General features: G+C 34.4%; 1 protein-coding gene across 2 annotated transcripts; it reads right to left on the bottom strand.

Annotated features, from left to right (window-relative positions):
- Positions 1-1,874: 1,874 nt before the first annotated feature.
- On the bottom strand, positions 1,875-21,474 carry LOC138317667 (ATP-dependent RNA helicase me31b-like). Of its 2 annotated transcripts, XM_069259480.1 has the most exons (11): positions 21,431-21,474; positions 20,631-20,857; positions 18,512-18,572; positions 17,889-18,123; positions 16,162-16,305; positions 15,590-15,684; positions 14,694-14,816; positions 11,730-11,858; positions 9,852-10,032; positions 9,414-9,567; positions 1,875-8,954 (listed from the first exon to the last, which is right to left on the bottom strand). In XM_069259480.1, the coding sequence occupies exons 2-11, from the start codon at positions 20,717-20,719 to the stop codon at positions 8,798-8,800; spliced, it is 1,368 nt and encodes a 455-aa protein (XP_069115581.1). In that variant the 5' UTR covers positions 20,720-20,857; positions 21,431-21,474; the 3' UTR covers positions 1,875-8,797. The 2 variants fall into 2 exon arrangements, with proteins under 2 accessions (XP_069115581.1, XP_069115580.1); XM_069259479.1 differs by lacking the exons at positions 17,889-18,123; positions 18,512-18,572; positions 20,631-20,857; positions 21,431-21,474 and adding an exon at positions 16,870-17,098.
- Positions 21,475-21,638: the final 164 nt, after the last annotated feature.

The following is a 21,638-nucleotide window of genomic DNA, read 5'->3' as shown; positions in this document are numbered from 1 at the left end:
TCAAGTTGAGCAGGGCTTCAATTGTTGAATCAGGTATACAGCCTTGACATTTATATTAGACTATATACACAAAGATGGGTGGAGTTTTGCAAAGTAACATTTACCATTTACCATGATATTTTCAGCAATGTTTCCATGGTAACGGAAAAAGTGCAAAAAATGAAAAACTAAAAATAGCAAAAGGCACTAATAGACCATAAGACTAATGTGCCTATGGAGTTCCGTGCATATATCTCAACCGGTTTTCCAGTTATGCTGCGGAAACGAACCTGGTACAAAAATATGATAATTTCAGCAATGTTTCCATGATTACGGAAAAAGTGCAAAAAATAGCAAAAGGCACTATTAGACCATAAGAACAATGTGTCTATGAAGTTTCATGGAGATATCTCTGCTGGTTTTAGAGTTGGGCTCCGGAACCGATTCTTACACAAAAATCTGCCCTTTTCAGCAATATTTCCGTGGTTACAGAAAAAAAGTTCAAAAAGTGAAAACCTTAAAATAGCAAAAGGCACTACTAGACCATAAGACCAATGTATCAATGAAGTTTCGTGGAAATATCTCTTCTGGTTTTAGAGTTATGCTCCGGAAAAGAACCTGGTACAAAAATATGATATTTTCAGCAATGTTTCCATGGTTACGGAAAAAATGCGAAAAAGAAAACCTAAAAATAGCAAAAGGCACTACTAGACCATAAGACCAATGTGTGTATGAAGTTTCGTGGAAATATCTCTACTGGTTTTAAAGTTATGCTCCGGAAACCATTCGTACGGACGGAACCCATTTGTATATCCCCCGCCAACTTTTTTTCCTGCTGATGATCATTCACCGGTCTGCATAAAAGATGATCCAGGTTGGTGTGGAGTTCACACCATGACTGACATTGATTGTGCAATATTCGAAAGGACGTCGAAGATGGCTGCCGAATACTGAAAAAATAGTTATCCTTAGTAAGGAGTTTAATTGTAAGGTCCTTTGGTTTTAATAATGTCATTGAAACACACCACTTACAGAATATGTTATCCAAGTCTCGTGATAATTGGAGAACTGTTATTAATTAGTGCTATCCTTTTATGTCGCTTGATCACTTCGTTGCCCTGCTTATCACGTAGCAACTAACAATATCAATTCAACTGGGAGTAGTTCAAACATAATTTCTTTCTTGGATTTCTTTCTGACCCATCGGACAAACATCCGCTCTTACGTAAGGGCAAGACATGTACGCGTGGAATATTTTAGTACACGCATTATAAACCCGAAGTTGTAAAACGTCATATGAATACATGAAGATGCGCAACCCATTTTGACAGTCTATATCACCTTTGATCTCACTCACGTGCTGAACTTTGACCTTATCATTATCGCAGTCGATCAATCTGTAGTAACATCATTATACATGACGAAAAGATTATTAAATACAGTTCTGATGAATACGTGTCAATATTTGTTTTTACCATGCAAGTACTTCAAAAGGATTTAATTTCGTTTTCCTCAGTACGACCCTGGCTGATATCATCATTTCTCAAAGTCAAAATAATCTGCATCTGATAAACAGTTTACTTAATAAATATTTGCTTCGCTTTTTCAATACCAAATTCTTCATGCTAGCGTGCTGGAGACCGACTTCCGGTTTTAAGAATTTCAGTAGAATTTCTTTAATTTTTTTTTGTTCTAGCAAGCTAAGCGGTTAGCCGTGGATCGAGTCGAATGGTTACGAACAATGTAAATTTTGAAATTTACAAGACCAAATATCGCATTTTTTGTGTGGAGATAAGGCCAATACAATGCCGACAAAGGCATCAGTGACTTTGTTAGTTTGTTTCGTTTTTTAATATCAAGACTGGTTATATAAAAATAGACACAAACAAAAGATAAACAGAATACACTATTTAATAATCATGTACCATGGAATAACACAATAAGGCACTAACAATGCAGACACTGGAACAAGCCACACTGAACTGGTTGTAACCAACCTTTCTTGTGTAGAGTACACGTTTCAATGTAAAAAGGAAACTGCAAACATGTTCTTTTGAATTTCTTGTTCATACGTATAAAATTGACATTTCTTTTATTTATTATGTATCAAAAATTAAGGAATGTTATTTACCTGTTAAGAATATTTTGTTACAAAATCATGATTTATCTACCTTCAAAATTGTGACAAACATAAAATTGTTAGTTCCAATACAAAAGTATACAAAAATTCATGAACACTACTTAAAAATATTACATAATAGTTTCAACTTCTTAAGGTCGATTTTCTCAAAAAAAAATAACGGAACAAAAAGCTAACAATGGAATTCCTAACATAAACTCATGGTACATATCATCAAAAAGACATCTGTGTTTTATGTTTTTTAAAAAAAGACAGAACTTTCAGAAATTACAATCCAATCTAAGAAAATTCTGTCTTTAGATTTCAACCGGAAGAGGAAATTGTTTGTTTGATGCAGAACACAGGCTGTCTCATCAAATTTTCTGATTACAGAGACTTTAATTGATATTTTGACAATTTAACATATTTTTTGTTTTGAATATTTGTATGCTGTCGATTACAAATACTGTGCAGGACACTAGCCCTTTTACGACCATTAAGTTTGCCTCAAATAAACAAGATCCTCTTACCATCAAAGCTTTCAAATTATTCTGACAAAACAAAGCAACCCATCAGTCTCCTTTGATTAACAGCAATCCAGTCATAACATTCCAGACGTGTTACAAGTTCATTCCCAAAAATTGAGAAATCATCAACTTTTGTACACAGTCATTTTCATAAATCTTCACTACTGTTAAATTGTATAACCCTGAGCACTTATTCCAGTACCGTCTGTATCAGGAGTTTACAACAAGGGAGGCTGATGGTGTTAGCTGTCAGGACCACTAGGGATGATATCAGTAGATAGTCATTGAGTTCAACACAGCTGCTAAACAATGACTATCCGCTGTACAAGTGGTAGGCAATTCAATGTTTAACAACATTTCATCACCAATAATATATAACCTCACTACACTTTCTCAATAGCTTCTACTTGGTTAAAACCAGGATGCTGACTGAGGTGTTGTGTAGATTGGAACATGCAGTATTTCACATTGAACCATATTGTCACCAATAGGTTCAATTAGAAATATGTTGTAACTACTGTCCACACGTGCAGGGATAGAAATGTTATTTATTTATTTCCTTATTTATTTCTAATTTACAAATTTGTCTATAAAAAATTTTGGAACTTCATATTTTCTTTTTTGAGAAAATCTTCTGTACGTGCAGACAGTAGCTTGAGAACATTCTGCTGAGGAGATGGATCCACACCAGAGTATCTCTGGAAGCAAGACTTCATCCATGTCAAGCTATCCATTACAATGCACAAAGTAACTTGTTTTGAAGCTCAAATCCCTTCTTCAAAACATGTTTTTGCTCATGCAAACATAATTCTAAACATACAGTACTTTCCCATGGAACTTGATGTTATCCTACACTTAAAGGTCTCTCCAAACTTATGAAACAGTTATTGTTTTAATGACAACTTCTTTATCATAATAATATTACAAAATGGTTTCCTAACATCTCAACAGTTTACAAGTCCGATTTCATCCAATTCAATATAATAACAGATCGTTAAGTGGACCTTCCCTACCCACAGTTACTAAAGTTAACAAAAGACGCCTGTGTGGGTAAGGTTTAAGTAACCTTATAGGTAGGGAAGGTCCCTATAAGCAGACCAAACACCATACTAGTCTTCTCTCAAAACAAATTGGTTTAAAGACTTAACATGCTTTACTCTCAGCAAAAAAAAAACACCCCTTGTTATCTAGAGACATTTTGTTAACTCATTTTATACTTTTTGTTGAATAACATTTCTGCTATCTTATTCAAACCATAGAAGTCTAAGCACAAAACATGTTCAAAGTGATCTTATGAGTAGGATGTATTGCTCTGTCTGAACGAACAAACATAACCAGCACATTCTCCGTAAACTCATCGGTACAAATCCTTAGCAATTCCTACATTGTAGCTTATAATAGAATGGTGTTTGGTCGTCGGATCAGAATCATCTTCTCAGTTTTACTGAGGGTGCACTTATTTAAAATTGTAAAATCTCCAACCTTCAATTAAACAGGTACATAACTAAATAACGCATTGTTGTAAATCAAAACAGAAATTTCTTACTCACCCTTTTCAAAATAAATATACACATTATAGATACTGGAGATTTTACAATAGTTGGTCCCTAATGCTATGACAAATCACAGAATAACTTTTTGCCTATACACCAGTGTCTTGAGTTTCTAAACCTTATTCCTTAGTATTCTAAGTAATAACTGGGTTTGGTCGAGATCATTTGAACAATTCTATTTATTTGATCCCATTTTAAAGGGTCATATTCTTCCTGATTTGTCAAAGCAGGGGTTAAATATCACCATAGAAACAAAACAATTGCACAGTAGTTGTACAACAGCAATAAATAAGGTTGAAGTTTCATCAACAAGACTTTGTAATGTCCATAGTGCCAGTCATTTGATAACGGCCACACAAACTTCAAAGTCTGTTAATTAATGCTAAACAAAACAAACAGCTCTGTTAACTTTCACACCTGACTAGTTGATTACTAACACACATCTTTTCAGGATTTGAACCAGTCAATTTTACCTATTTCTAATTTTGCTCGCACGTTTAAGAAGCGGTTTACAACAATGAACACATACATTTGCACAGCTTGAACTTACAAGCGGTCTTGGGGAGAAACGCAGTAGTAATAATAATCCTAGAAATAAATTGTTATGAGTTAGCCTAGCGTAACAGTAATGTCAATTGATGTTTGTATTTTAAGAGTTTATTTATAATTAATTATCTTCATATATCTTTTATTGTCTGAAAATATGCGCCTTCCGATGTAAAATACATCTACTTATCCATCTTTTTTTTTCTTCAAAATTCTATTACATCACTGGATATTTGTTGGTTGGCTTTAATTTCTGGGAAGCTATTGAATGTCTGATTTTATCATCAGATTAATCATCAAAGATATTCTTATATTTGACCAACCTTTAAATAATATTAAGTATCTGTATATGAAGTACTAAGAAGAAGCATCTACAGCATCTGTTCCTTAGTCAATACATCAAACTGAAGCATGTGACATAAAAGATGGACTACACTTAAAGATTATCAAGCGGATTGGAAAAGGCATTGAAGCACGGTTTGTCATTCTTCAGACAACAAAAGTACATTTCTGCAAATTATAAGTTACAAGTGAAAACAAATATTTCTAAACAGACAATTTCTAACATAATAAAATATTTCTTTTAGTTGGTAATTCAGTCATCACTGCAGCAGATTTCCGAGATAATGTATTCTAATATAAAGCCTAAAAATAATTCTGTTTTATACTACTTTCAGTCTCGCTCACTTATCGTGTTTCACAACTGATCATTTATATCTACTACATCTCTCTCGGAGTAATCAAAGTGAATAAAGTCTTCAAATCAACATGTCAAAAAAAAAAAAAAAACTTGTGTTGCCTATCACCCTCTTCTCAAATTTTGTTGTTATATCTTTTATGCTTAACACTCATTAAATTCAGCATAAATATATTAACTGCTTGTGATAGTTTATGCATTTTTATTACACAAAAGAAGTCTTTTTTAAATACTGTTTTATGACTATTTCCGTATCAAAATAATACTTCAGCTATTTTAGATAATTTTCTGCTTCCTTCCATAAATACAGTGTACTATAAACACGCTAACATTAGAAACGTGTTAAGGTTTTGGAAACCATTACTTTTGAACAAAATAATAATTTACAGAACATAAATATCTTAGTACCATAAAAAATTCTTACTTAAAAATGATTATTGGCACTTTCCATCAATATAAAGAAATTGAGAAGGGTGAAAAAGACGTATCCTACGAAAATCAACTGAAGGTACTGAATCCAGCCAATCCAATACTACAGATCCAATCAAGTACATTATTTGTGGATCAACACACAAACAAACTCCATGCACACTTCTCAGCTAACACTTCCTCTAGTACAGAGAAAACACCCCTCTGACACACACACTAACCAATCACACTCTCACGCTCGTTTTACACCTCACACACAAACCGTTTCAAATATATCCCTGCACTTTACGTCTGAGCACAGAACAATCTCCCACTTTGGGAAACTGACCACATTTTTTTTGCATTATATAAATTTTATGTGTAGTTTTGTTTTGGCATCAATGTCAAAGATAAATCATGGTTATTTACGCATTAATAAACACCTATTTGACATCTGATCAAATGACAAGATAATCCTTGTGACTGTATATTTGTGGGCAGGTCCAGGATCCCTGGGTATGTAAGCTGCCTATATAATGCCAGTCTCTATCTGGACTTTTCACAGCTAGGAGTTGGTCACTCCACAGTCCACACTAACTGCTACAGAACACAAATCTTTTGTGGTGTTCCACTTCATTAATCCAGTCCAAACTCCAGGACCCACACAATCCACTTTCAGTACCCGTTGAAACTTTACAAACAACCATGGATTCCTTTACTTCTTTTTCTCAGATCATTTTCACCTTTGATGATTCAATCCTTTTGGTCATTCTGTCGATGGCAGGATCTTAAGAAGAACTCGATCAGCTTTGCGGTAGCAGTTAAATGTAATCCTGTCTACACTGCAGGCAGATTGAATGTTTTTTTTTCCAGTGGGTACATCCAATCTATATAACATCAATGGCCATTAGGTTCAGAAAGCATGTCCCAGATGACAGTGTATAAATATAACACAATTTGCAACAATGTTGTGATGACTTATGTACAGATATATATGACACATTCTCACATGACCCCATTATATCTCATCACATATCTCGGCATACAGCATACTTTATTGATTGTACTCTTACTGGTTTGAAATTGTTGGAACGATAACATAGCTTATTTGATCTGCATTGAAAATAGCTGCCATCGTACTTATTTCCTTTTGTATTTGTTTCATAACTCTAAAGATATATCTAATATGTTCCTATAAATATACTTAATATGGCCCTATATCACAACTTTAATGAAAAAGCATGAATGAAAACATACCCAATAATACTGAATGTGTTCCATTTGATTCCCTATACAAATCATCAATGTAACCTCCTTCTCCAGCTAATATCTATTCATTTCCCAACATTCATTTTTGTCATTTTTAATGCAATAAACCAAATCAACTGGGTGTAATATCTGAAATAATATAAGAAATGCTTGTTGTTCATTCTTCACAATTTTCAGTTTCCTTTTCTAGCGGTCTTGATATTCATTTCAGTGCCATTCACAAAAACATGATCAGAGCAAAACACCAAGTAATGTGGACTTTCATTTAAATGATGGTTGGTGTATATAAGGCATCTAGAACTAGGTAAACTTATGTGCAAGATGTGCTAACTTTCCAAAACCTCTCTTTTGTAATCGATCTTGGTTGATTAGGTAGAATACCTGAATATGAATATTTGTTATGCATTACCTAAGTCATGCGATAACAATGCACAAGTCGTGAATCAAGACCTAGTCAAGTTTTTACCATGGTTTTATCAAGTGTGTATGTAAATCTGGTCATTTAGAATTACATTTATAGAACCATGCTTTCTGTGTATATTTAGGCAACAAACCAGCAGCCTTTTTTGCAAAGAATTGGTTTATCTTTTGGTTAAACAATAGAATTATACCTAACCTCCAACAAACTTCAAACCAATGCATCACACTATTTCATCTCTCTCTCACGGTTTTCATACCTGGACACAGACACGCATGGTTTCTATGGTGGGCGATATGAGTTGGCAGTAGTGGATGGGGTGTTACATTGTACAAGATGAATGTCTATGAAGACAGTTTTTGTCCAGCAACAAATTGTCAACAACGATTTTCACTTAACAAATGGCCTGTCTGAACAAAACCTTGATATGATGATGGCTGCTTAGCAACGTCAACACAGACAGCTAGCTCTGCCCGTCTAAAACTGTACAAAATCAGAAAACATTAATTACATAACATTTCCTTTCATCAACATAAAGTATTCCCGATGTTTTGTCATGGTTTCAATGTTAAAATAAAATGGCAAACTGCTACCCATCTTTTACTATTTGACGATATGCTTCAACATTGCTTTCTGTTTTAAAAGTTATTAAACAGGGCATTGTATTTTTATAATAATTCTAAAAGAAATTTCTGCCAGACCAGACAACATCAGATAAAACCTCCACTTTAACTGGTCTGATGAGTCCGTATTACAATGTCCTTGTTTGGTGTTACAGGGAATTAGTTGAAGTGTAAATTCACATAGTCAATAAAATCCTCTCATATCTCATGCAGATGACTAGCTATTCGAGTTTTAGAGTTTATCATTGGTAAAATCATTTACTTTAATCATAAGATGACACATGACAAAACACAGGGAACATCAATGTTGGAAATATTGTAGGAATTTTCAGGTAGACACAAATATAATTTAGAAATTCTTGTCAAATGAGCACTACGTTTTAGGACTGTAACCATCCTCACTTAGCACATGATAAGGATGGAATCCTGGGTGGCGAGATGTCTCCAACAACACCTCACCTAAAAGTCTCTAAACAAATTGTCAGTTGAAAAGTTGGCTTAAAACTTTTAACTGCAGGTTTGTCCTTTCTATTCAGAACTGCAGAGACAGTTTCGGATCAAAGTAAATCTATCCTTCTCTGCCAGGAACACCCACTTGTCTGTACTACAGTTCAAAGCCGGTGGTGCCCTGGAGATAGATAAATGTATGGAGTGTGGATCACTGTCCTCCTTTAGCCCCATTAGAGCTGTTGGGGATGTCTTCATCATCATCTCTTTCTTGGTGAAACTCTGCCACATACAAGGACTTGTCTATATTCTTAGGGATTGGTTTGATCTCTGTGCCCAGCTCACTCTCGATTCTGTGTAGTGAAAATCTACAACACCAATACATGCAATAGTTTAGTCATGTTCATCCATTTGGTATACTATTATATTTACAAAGAGAAAAGTAAACAAAATATGCCCATGTTAATAAATGTTAAAACTATCTTAATTCACATCACCATTATTTTCAAAAAAATGAGAATTTTGTCAGAGTTGCACGTTTATAATTTCTAAAAACAGTCAAACTTAAAACTGACTTATGACAATGTGTTACAATTAAATTTAACTATTATCAAATACAGATGAAGAGACATAATTCTGCAATTTTTCTAAACCATTTCAAGTTGAGATTTAGACAAATGGTATTTTTTTCATCCTGTTGTCATCTTAACCTTTAAGTCACTGAAGTTGTTTGATATATTTTCTATTCATATTTTACTTTGACATTTAAAACACATAGATAAAGAATCAACAAGTTATGTAATGAGGCTGGGTTGCTATTGTTTTACCTGTCATCATATGTGATGAGATTGATAGCGACCCCAAGATGGCCGTATCGACCGGATCTCCCAATCCTGTGGAGATATGTTTCTGAATGCTTGGGGAAGTCAAAGTTTATAACAACGTTCACTGCCTGGATGTCAATTCCTCTCGTGAACAAATCTGAAAAGAAAAGAAAATGAATAATATCAATAGTATCATTTATGGCAGACAGTGTCAGACCATCACTTTTCCTAACGACAACATAATCTAGTTTCCATCAAAGGGGAAATAACTAAAACAAACTATTTCTGGTGAAACTAAGAAGAGTGACTACTGCTATTCTGGTATACAAGAAATACCTTGTGAAATCAAAAATTATCTTTACCAATTTTCTAAAATGAGAAAACTTAAATTGGGCTTTGAATTGTAACTTAAAAGCTTATTATTATGTAGATTTTATTTACCTGAGCATACCAGATTCCTACAGAGTCCTTGTCTGAAGTCGTGGAATACACGGTTTCTGTGCTGCTGGTTCATCTTGGCATGAATGTAGAAACAGGAGTAACCAAGTTCTGTGATCTTTTTGGCTAAGAGTTCTACACGATTTGTGGAGTTACAAAATATAATAGACTGGTTGATTTGCAACTGAAACAGAAAATCATTTAACAAAATCTGTAATTTTTGGCTTCCATTTGAATGCCTACAGGTCCTATCAATCGTGGGATATCCCTGTAAAGTATGTGGGAAACCTTCTTGGGATATTTCACTAATGGCCACTAAGCATAAGCAACATATGATAACACTTCAGTCTGCCCTCAATTGCTGAACGTCAAAAATGACCATTTTTTCATAAGCGTACTCTCAAACACACCATTTTGGGTGTGTGAATACTTAGCCCCCATTATTATTATGAGGAATGATTACTGTAATAAATAAATAAATACAAGAGGCCCATGGGCCTTAACGGTCACCTGAGTTGGAATATAAACACTATATGCTGGGCCTTGAAGTTGGTCAGTGATTTATAAATTTGACTTTTTAGACTATGAAGAGTATTTGCTTCCATCAAACCTGTGAACTTAGAGGTATTTTTTGAAATTTTAATCATTTTGACCCTGGTTGGTCCTGCCCCTCTGGTCCCCCATGGGGTCATAGAGGACGGATATGGATGTTAAAATGCTATATCTTAGGCTAATAATTCTAATAAAATGCGACTAATTTCCTTGAAAATTGGGCAAATAATGTTCACAAATATGTTTTTCCTATATAAACTAAAGTAAACTTGACCCCTCCCCAAGGGGAAACACAAGACCCCAAGGTCATATAATTCACAATTTTTATAAAACAAACTTTAAGACCTTTTCATCTATAAAGTGTATTTGATTCTACCATTTTCAGAATTTTAGAAGAATATTTTTGAAGTTTTAGCCTATTTGACCTTTTTTGGCCCAGCCCCTCTGCCCCCAGGGGGTAGGCCTGGACCAATATGGATATGATGTTAAAATGCTATTTAAGGCTAATAATTCTAACCAAGTTTGACTCGTTTCCAATGAAAATTGAGCAAAAAATGCTCATAAATGTGTTTTCCCTATATAAACTATAGTTAACTTGACCTCTTCCCCAGGGGGAAACTAGAGACCCCAGGGTCATATAATTCACAATTTTTGTAAAGGACCTTAAGACCTTTCTATCTATGAAAAGTATTTGATCCTACCACATCTGCGAGTAGAGAAGAAGATTTTTGAAATTTTACTCAATTTTACCCCTTTTGGTCCCTCCCATAGCCCCCTGGGGGGTGGGGACCATATAATTCACAATTTTGATTGGCCTTATGCCTTTAATAGAAGGTTTGTGCAAAATTTCATTGAAATTGCTTCAGCAGTTTTGCAGAAGAAGTCGAAAATGTAAATTTTTTACGGACATACGACGCACGGCGAGGGGCAAAAGGCAATTAGAATAGGTCACCTGATTGTCTCAGGTGACCTAAAAATGTTTCAATCTACTCTTCTGTAGTTTTATTTTACCCATATTTTAAAGTTTATCTGCAATCTTTTCTTGCACAATTTAATCATATACAAAGATAAATTGGCTTACAGTATATTGGTCTATTTGGGTTGTGTTCTCAAATTGACAGATCGCCACCTGTCAATCAAACTGCATGTGACTTTGCATTTTGTGTTATATGTGATACAACATAATCATTTGCTATGACACTGAATAGAAACACGTGCCTGTGTGAGCACGAGTTATGGCTACATAACGCCTCGCGATCTGTAAATTCATTGTAGAAATCCAGATAACAATCCAAGGAAGGCCTTATAGGTGCTTATGGTGCCACTCACCTTTGAGAACAGTGTGTTGAGACAGTGAACCTTCTGTTTCTCCTGTACAAAAGCATAATACTGTGTCACTCCCTTTAATGTTAACTCATCCATCAAGTTGATTTCATATGGACTGTCAAGGTGCTTCCTCTGTGAATGTAAAAGACTAGAGTCCTGAAAACTGTTCAATAGTTATAAGCTGAAAATTGAAATAGCTTAGAGTAAGACTTATTGCCAGAGTTTTTAGTACAGTTGAGGATAGTATGACTGATAGCAGTCAATGGCAAGATATTGTGGCAGATATTTTTTATACTCACAAGACATTTTCTTAACTTAAACAAGTATATTAAACATGGAATTACATTTTGACAACACTTTAGAATAATTTAGCAAAGTATCCCACATCCTCAGAACAAGAATCATCATAGCTTTCAGAAGCAGAACTGAAAAGGTTGTGTTCATCATATCTGTGGGGAACAGAACAGGACTAGAGAGACTAACTACAAATCAACCGAGTAATATGCTGCATTCTCTAGTTATAGTTGTCGTGTAAACTTGTGGTATGGTTAAGTTACAGAGAATTGTTAACCAGCCCTAAACTAATGCCTTAATTACTTAAACAGGATTTCAAAACAAGAAAGTTAAATGAGCAGAATTAAACAGATCCTAACAACTATCACAATGATTTTTAAGTCAAGTGAATATATGCAGATTGAAAAAAAGTTATAATGCTCTAGTATCTCCCAATATCATCAGAACAAGATTCATCATTTTGTTCAGAAGCAGAACTGATTGATTGTGTGTTCATCATAAACAAATAGGAGCCTGCAAGATACATTTGATGTTCAATAATGTATAGAAATCACACCCAAGTTGATGATGGGATATGACTGACAGCTGTCAATGGCAAGATGCTATTTGTGGCAGACATTTTGTTTCAACACTTTCATACCCACAAGATATTTTCTCAACTTTAAAAAATATATTAAACCTTGGAATACAATTTGACAACACTTAGTTTAGTATAGTATCCCACATTCTCAGAACAAGAATCATCATAGGTTTCAGAAGCAGAACTGAAAAGGTTGTGTTCATCATATCTGTGGGGAACAGAACAGGACTAGAGACACTAACTACAAATCAACCGAGTAATATGCTGCATTCTCTAGTTATAGTTATCGTGTAAACTTGTGGTATGGTTAAGTTATAGAGAATTGTTAACCAGCCCTAAACTAATGCCTTAATTACTTAAACAGGATTTCAAAACAAGAAAGTTAAATGAGCAGAATTAAACAGATCCTAACAACTATCACAATGATTTTTAAGTCAAGTGAATATATGCAGATTGAAAAAAAGTTATAATGCTCTAGTATCTCCCAATATCATCAGAACAAGATTCATCATTTTGTTCAGAAGCAGAACTGATTGATTGTGTGTTCATCATAAACAAAGGGAGATGGTGAGATACATTTGATGTTAAATAATATATAATGATATTGGAAAGATTACAGTTATGGCACATCATTTATCAAAATCAAACATGAATAAAAGTTTTAGCATACCTTTATAGAAAGGCCAAGAAGGTTAAGATCAGTTCTGTGATTTTGAGACAACACAAAAACTTAAAATGTTGAAGCAATCACCACCACTAGCAGAAACGAAATTACACCATTCTAACTTTTGTATTGTACAAAAAAAAAACCCAAAAAACACAATAAAAAAGTTAAGGTATACAAATATCATTACAGTGATATTTTTACAAATAAAGTTATTCCCCAACATCTTCAGAACAAGAATCATCAAAGACATCAGAAGCAGAACTGAAAAGGCTGTGTTCATCATATCTGTGGGGCACATTTCATTTCAGACTTTATCAATCAAAAGTGAAGAAAGTGCCTACTGACACCACATTCAGGATCCATTTACGATTACAGAAATGATACCCCCTATTGAACATGTATAACACAGCACAAGAGCATGTACAATTTCAAAACAACTGATCTCTTGGTTTTTGAGAAAATCACTGATAATGAATTGTATAGTAAACTCTTAAGCATAAGCGATATTCAATTAATCTACTACCCGTTACTATTTATAAATAAATACAGAAGAGGTAGTATGTATTTCAAATTATTTTTGGAGTAAATCTTAAAACAGTCAGAAACAGAATCATCAATACATTCAGAAGCAGAACTGAATATGTTGTGTTCATCATACTATTTTCAGATCAACAGATTTTTTTTTAATGATGAAAAATCGTGAAATAGTACCATTCCTATGACAGTTTTTCAGTTTACAAACTACAATAATTATATTAAATAGTAAATATACATATTGTTTGAGCTGCATAGTGGCCCTTATCTTCATTATATGAGGTTACTTAAGCAAATAGCCAGAGACAATTCTAACCAACGAGCAAGATTCAACATTTTAATTATGTAACTTTCAGTTTTTTAAGAGACTGCTTGCATTGCTAATAACAGTACCTAGTGTACAAAGAAACTAAAGAGAATATCATACTCTACTGAAATGTCATAGATTAATTTACCAATACACAAATTCATTCAGTGTTTTTAACACTTATGTTCTTTAGTGTTGTAAAGTATTTAAGTGGAGTCAAACCTTAGTTCCCATACCATCAGAACTAGAATCATCAAGAACTTCAGAAGCAGAACTGAAATTGTGTGTTCATCATGTATATGGGAGCTATCTGGTACACCACCATGTACACCTAACTGTTCAACAATATATTTATATGTATGAAATCAATAGAGAGACCATTAGCATTAATATTATAAAGTTTCAATTTCAACCTAACTCATCAATCATTTCTCTAACATCATCTAGACAAATAGCCGATCACTTCACTTTTGTCTGCATCAACAGGAGTTAAAAATTGGGCTACAAAGTTCTTAAATATCTGAAAACAATAACCGCATTCAATATTGCAATTAAATTCAGATACATGTAATACTTGATACCTACCATAAACTGCTCCACACTGAGGGGGAAGGTAGCCGAGTACAGGAGTATTTGTCTGTTGTTAGGCAGGTGGCCAATAATACTGTCCAACATCCCCTTAAAATCCTGAGACAGCAGTTTGTCCGCCTAAAACAGATTTTCTTCTAAATATAACCACTGATTTCAATTTAGCTGAAGACTTTGTTCAAATAATTCTTATGTGGGCTGGACTAGAATTCAGCAGCTGTGTGTCAAAGGCAGTTACTCGAACTCTAATACAAAATGACTAGCTAAAGACAGACATCGCGAAAGTTGAAAAAATTGCCGGACATTCGGACCAGCAAGGACTGTGAGCAAGCCGGACCGAACATTAATGTGAAGTTTTGAAGTAAAGATAACTTCCTGCTAAAAGTATCCGGGCAGCTGTTTTCATGATTATCTAATTTATCTTATGCAGTTTACATATTTGCCAGGTTTGGCACCTGCATAATACTTCAGAGACACCATTTCTACCAATTTCCAGTACTCAATAATTGCCCGACGATCGGTCCGGACCAGATTTTAAAATAGGCGGTCCGAGTCAAATTTTGCCGGACATGTCCCTTGGACCGGCAAATTTCGCAATGTCTGTAATGATGACAATCTTTAAGATCATATGGAAAACCAAAATTTTGCAAAATTTCTCTAGGAAAAGCATGATTTATCATGATTCTAAAATGTTGATCACACTAAACATTTATGATTCTATATAAAAGTTTTAACTCTTTGGAATCAACATTCATTTAATTTTTTAAAATTAACTTTCAAATAATGAACAAAATATTTTTAACATACATTATGATCATCAACGCATGTGTTAACAAAACTGCTTCTTGGTTTACTTTAAGAGTTTGAAAGACTCCTGAACTTGTAGTACAAACCTCGTCCAGAACCAGCATGCCACACTTGCTAATCTTCACTAATCGTTTGTTCATCAAGTCTAGAATTCTGCCTGGTGTGGCTATGATAATGTGAACTGAAAATAGGAAAATAAAACTGACTTCATTTCGTCAATCAATACCACTAATAGGTTTGTTTTGTCTTGTATATTACGCAAACAGTATCAAGTCCCGTATAAAGTCAGTTTTACTTTTTAACATCTTTTAAAAAGAAAAGAAAAAATTGCTGTTATTTTAAAATATATCTCTAAGCCTGAAACTACAAGCATGAATTTTATCTAATATCTACTTAAAATATACAATTATTGATTGATGCCATTCATAATTTCATAATAGTTTTAACACTATCAAGATATTACTTTAATTATGACTGCAGATTTGGTTGAGCTAATATTGATTTCTTTTTAAAGTCATTGCAATTGACAAAAGGCTATAAACTACTGAACTGCAAAAAATATTACTTTTGTTGTAAGTTTTGTTTTCACTGGAGGATCTTTACACATGACTCCATTGATTATGAATTATATGAATATATGTGACCTGTAGTTACTTACCAGGGTCGTATAATCTCATAATGTCGTCCTTCAGGTTGGTTCCTCCAGTTGTAACCATCACTTTACATCCAATATGTTTACTTATCTCAATGCATATCTGACTTGTCTGTAGGGCTAGCTCTCGGGTGGGTACTATCACAAGTGCTGTTACAAAGAAGGATTTCTTTAACTACAACACTCTTTATTAACCCATTAAATGCAACATACTGCAGTGTAAAGTGAGTATTCAAATGTTAAACTTGATGCTTCAATTATTTTATTTGATCTTCATATATCATATATCCTTGAGTGAAGCAGCTTTTATTTAATTCAGGATAAAGAGATACTGAAGATGTCCATCACATTTTCCATGATGTATACAAAGTTTGAATATGATCATGGCAATTTAGGTTTCCTCATTACATCAGAACAATGTATCATCAATGCTTTCAGAAGCAGAACTGAAATTGTGTATTCATCATAAATGAGGCATATCACTGATTTCTAAACAAAGCCATTGATCAGAAAATTTTATAAAAACTTCAATGAGATTTTCAAAGATATATATATATATATATAAAAATATATACAGAATTCTGTACTTAAAGACTTGTTGGATTTTTAGTCAAACATCATGGAACTTATGCACCCCAAGTCTGTGCCTAATTCATTACTAATTTACATTATTCTGATTAGATTTCATTAGCAGTACATTATTTTGAGACATACCTTGTACCTCATTGCGACTGGGGTCGCATCTCTCAATAATGGGGATAGTGTATGCTCCAGTCTTTCCAGTACCATTCTTAGCTCGAGCTAAAATATCACGCCCAGTAAGGGCAATGGGTATGCTAGCCTCTTGAATGGGTGATGGTTGTTCCCAACCTTTTTCAAAGATTCCCATAAGAAGTTCTCTTTTAAGACAGAAGTCCTCAAATTCATTTCCTTTAGTGTTTGTAACATCCTACAAATATAACAAAATACATTAAAATTAAGTTCCAGTCCAAAAATTAGCCGAGAAAATTAATTAACAACAGCTAGAACTACTGTCCCCCCCCCCCCCACCCCCAATTTCAATCTACCTGTAGTAGCTAAATATTTAGAAGTGGGGATTTTTTTTCTTCTTTAAATATAAACTTACGATTTCTTCTGACCATAATACCAACTAAAACTGTTGCCTTGCCCGAGTGGCAGACTAATACCCCCAGCTTTGGGTTTATAATTAGTAATCAACTCCATGCAGACAATGGACAATGCAGAACCCTATTAACCCGAAATGTTAATCTTGATGCTGGAATTATTTTATTTGATAGCATATATCATATATCCTTGAGTGAAGCAGCTTTTATTTAATTCAGGATAAAGAGATACTGAAGATGTCCATCACATTTTCCATGATGTATACAAAGTTTGAATATGATCATGGCAATTTAAGTTTCCTCATTACATCAGAACAATGTATCATCAATGCTTTCAGAAGCAGAACTGAAATTGTGTATTCATCATAAATGAGGCATATCACTGATTTCTAAACAAAGCCATTGATCAGAAAATTTTATAAAAACTTCAATGAGATTTTCAAAGATATATATATATATATATAAATATATACAGAATTCTGTACTTAAAGACTTGTTGGATTTTTAGTCAAACATCATGGAACTTATGCACCCCAAGTCTGTGCCTAATTCATTACTAATTTACATTATTCTGATTAGATTTCATTATTACATTATTTTGAGACATACCTTGTACCTCATTGCGACTGGGGTCGCATCTCTCAATAATGGGGATAGTGTATGCTCCAGTCTTTCCAGTACCATTCTTAGCTCGAGCTAAAATATCACGCCCAGTAAGGGCAATGGGTATGCTAGCCTCTTGAATGGGTGATGGTTGTTCCCAACCTTTTTCAAAGATTCCCATAAGAAGTTCTCTTTTAAGACAGAAGTCCTCAAATTCATTTCCTTTAGTGTTTGTAACATCCTACAAATATAACAAAATACATTAAAATTAAGTTCCAGTCCAAAAATTAGCCGAGAAAATTAATTAACAACAGCTAGAACTACTGTCCCCCCCCCCCCCCCAACCCCAATTTCAATCTACCTGTAGTAGCTAAATATTTAGAAGTGGGGATTTTTTTTCTTCTTTAAATATAAACTTACGATTTCTTCTGAACCCATAACCAACTAAAACTGGTGCCTTGCCAGAGTGGCAGACTAATCCCCCAGCTTTGGGTTTATAATTAGTAACCAACTCCATGCAGACAATGGACAATGCAGAACCCTATTAACCCGATAGTGTACTCAATTTGGAGACAGTGACATACGGATTCAACATTGTCATTATTTTCTTTTCATACAAACATACTTACTGTAGTCTTTAAACGGGTATCTTTTGGTGGAAGATTCAACTTGCTCTTCCAGCCCTGATCACTGAAAAGTGCAATTTTAAAGCCATGAAATTGAGCAATAAAACATGCTGGTAAATTATACACTGTCCTTTGATTTACTTATAATCTTACATTTTAACTTCTTTAAATTGACAGCTTGGGAATCAAACCCCCCGAAAAGCCGACAGTCATGGAAATACCCGGTTCCAGGAACACAGGCACCAAGTTGAGAGCGGTAATCTCTCTAATGCTCTGGCTAAGCAATTGCTCGAAGAACACCCAGAGACGAAGGTGACATTAGAAACTTCAAGTGTGAAGTCCTCAAGACCTTCTCCAAGCCACTCTAACGACAAGTTTCAGAAGCGGTCGCTATACACAGATCAGTTGCTGACAAGCTCCTCAATTCTAAGTCAGAATGGGAGCAACCTGCCGTAGAGAGATTGGTGGTCACTAGGGAACTACGGCTGTGAACAGCAATATTTGATAGGCAATCTAATTAAAATACAGATACAGATCCTTATGACCACTCCGTTGATTAGAGGATCTGACAGCGCAGCGTCCCATGGGGGGGGGGGGGGGGGGGGGGGTTGTCATGTCATGTTCAGGTGACCTTTATACCCATGTACTCACGACCACATGTAGGTTCTGCACCTTGCTGCATCAAGTGTTAATGACATTTCGTCCCAGTATACATATACAGTACATGTAAGCTATTTTGTGCTGTTGGGGCGAGATGACTTCGTCAGTGTCAAGATTTTGCAGGCAGCAATTTGACTGGCCTTTATCAAGGATCACGTGGACGTGGCCCCTAGTGGGATTTTTTTCTTTTTCTCCGATCCTTTTTATCAAACCTAATGATAATAGGAATCTGTGTTTTATTTTATTAGATTTGTTATGATAGACACTTTGTTTACAGAATAGTGTGGGGTACGAGTTGTCTCAAAACAATAACATACCCTTTTAGTTGATTGTCAAACTTTTAGACCGATTTAGTGCATATAGCATGTAGGGTCAAAATAACCCGCCGTATACATCAAACGGGCAGAGATATTTCGTACCTGCGCACTATAGATATAAACAATCATGTAGACGAACACGTTGTGTTAAGTGTTATTTCGGACTGAAGAAGGCCCTATAGTGGCTGAATATATATTCCATAGAAATGATTTGATTTTACTTTGAATTTATTTTGGCCTTTTATTTCGGATCATTAATATACTAGCTTTATACCGTTTTCACCTCATTATCATGGAAATACAAGTCTAACTTTATGAGATATTTTTTTTACTGTATTGCAATTGCCTAATGGAGAATTTTTGAGATGACTTGTAGATAAAATGTTCTTAAATCTTATCTAGTCGTATCTTTTGTTCTGAACTCATATTATTGTCTTATTGACAAAAGATAACTTGCTACCTTCTAAATAAATGATACAGCAACAAATTAAACCATAATTTTTAGTCAATTAAAGTGAACAGTTGGGCAAGGATGGCTAAAGTCGATAAAAATGGTGTTAATGTATCCAGTATAATTTCTTATGAAATGGAAAAACAAAATCTCTCGTCAAAATCTGTCTGCGTACGAAGAAATTAATTTAAAGTATGGAAATTCTAAAACGTCCTCCCGGCTCACTATGTCCGTGGTTACATTTCCACGCAGCCTCGCTTTCAACTTTTCTTTACTTTATTGGTCAGAACTGGGAAACTTAGGATAACTTGACCGTCGTATTAATATGTGAGAACTTTTGGAATGCCAATGAACGCATTTAGACTGGTTTTCTTTGCCCGACAATTCACTTAAGTTTCTCAAGTCTTTCTATTCAGAGTGGAAACAGTTTCAAACGCCTAATGGGCCTGCATGGACCAATACACAGTTAACAGGTCCATGAAATTCCTCATTCACGCATTTCCATGACTGTGTGGACTTTCCAAGGTAGTTTGAATCCTTACCTGTTGAAAGTTTATACTGTCAAGTATTTAGTATTAATATTTGTTGTGCGCAAAATATCGTTTTTCAGTGTAAAGAGATTTTATTCATTGTTTAAACTTTATTCATCAGATGTCATCATTGGTTCATTATTTGAACCATAAAACATTCTTACCTATTACCATCACTGTTGCCAGACTTCATACCATCCATTGGAACAGAATGATGATTACTGGAGTTTTGGTCAACTTTGGCAGTAGCCATGTCACAAGAATGTCATTCAATACAAAAATAAATGAAGAAACCGCAATACTCAATAAATTTGACGCGTTTCACAAAGGAAAATATCCGTAATATGCAAATTCAATTTCATGTGTGGATTTTGAAGAAATTCTGCAGAATCTGAAACAAAGATGTAAACAAATATTTTATGTGACAGTCTTTTCGATTGCAGGCATGAGCATTAACAAATAGTCGAATATGAATTCATTAAATAGATGCATTTGATGTTTATATTGCTTTAATAGCAGAGAGAGATGATTATTCATCAAATTCCATCTAGCTTTTGGTAGTAATCAACATTACCTCCCCTTGTTTATCAACGTTTGAAACGTTATAACTTTGAATTTAGGAAACTAACACACATGCCTCAATATATCCACCAAACTGAATATTATGGAAGAGTAGTATATACTGAAGCGGCATACAAAAGGTATTGGCCAAACAGACAGAAATACGAATATTTAAACAAAAAGAACAACCCCCATGGATGAAATACAAAACCAGTGCGATCAAAACATAGGAGAAAGTTGAAAATGACGTGAGAAAATTCCGTGTAAATATAGACTAACAAAACTAAATATTTGACATATTATCTTTTAAAGCATTAAAAGAACATAATTAAGCCATACACATAGCTATAAAGCGATTCATGTTTGCGATGTTGGCCGATTATCTACCTAACAACAAACCTACCGCCGAAGATCCAAAATGGCCGGAATCGGTAGGGGGCGCTGTAAACGCCGTAAGATTTCCTTTCTGTTAAATAGGTTTTTTGAGAAAGAAACGTTTAAAACACAAAGTCCTTACCCAAAAAGCGCGATGATGAGATAAAAGTATTGTCGAAAGATGTAATTATATTTTTACATAACATGATAATTTATTTCGATGTACTACATTTTTT

The sequence above is a fragment of the Argopecten irradians genome, chromosome 3, assembly GCF_041381155.1.
Source record: "Argopecten irradians isolate NY chromosome 3, Ai_NY, whole genome shotgun sequence".
Classification (NCBI taxonomy): Eukaryota; Metazoa; Mollusca; class Bivalvia; order Pectinida; family Pectinidae; genus Argopecten; species Argopecten irradians.
The sequence above is the reverse complement of the archived record's forward strand: the minus strand, read 5'-3'. Positions and strand labels throughout refer to the sequence as shown.

Bases quoted from the DNA above. Each gene is read 5' to 3' on its own strand.
- LOC138317667 (XM_069259480.1), bottom strand. From the start codon at position 20,719: ATGGCTACTGCCAAAGTTGACCAAAACTCCAGTAATCATCATTCTGTT. The intron at 14,817-15,589 runs GTTTGTACTACA...AATCTGTTTTAG, and splicing joins GCATGCTGGTTCTGGACGAG to GCGGACAAACTGCTGTCTCA. The intron at 9,568-9,851 runs GTAAATAAAATC...TTTTCTTTTCAG, and splicing joins TAGGAATCTGGTATGCTCAG to ATTTGTTCACGAGAGGAATT.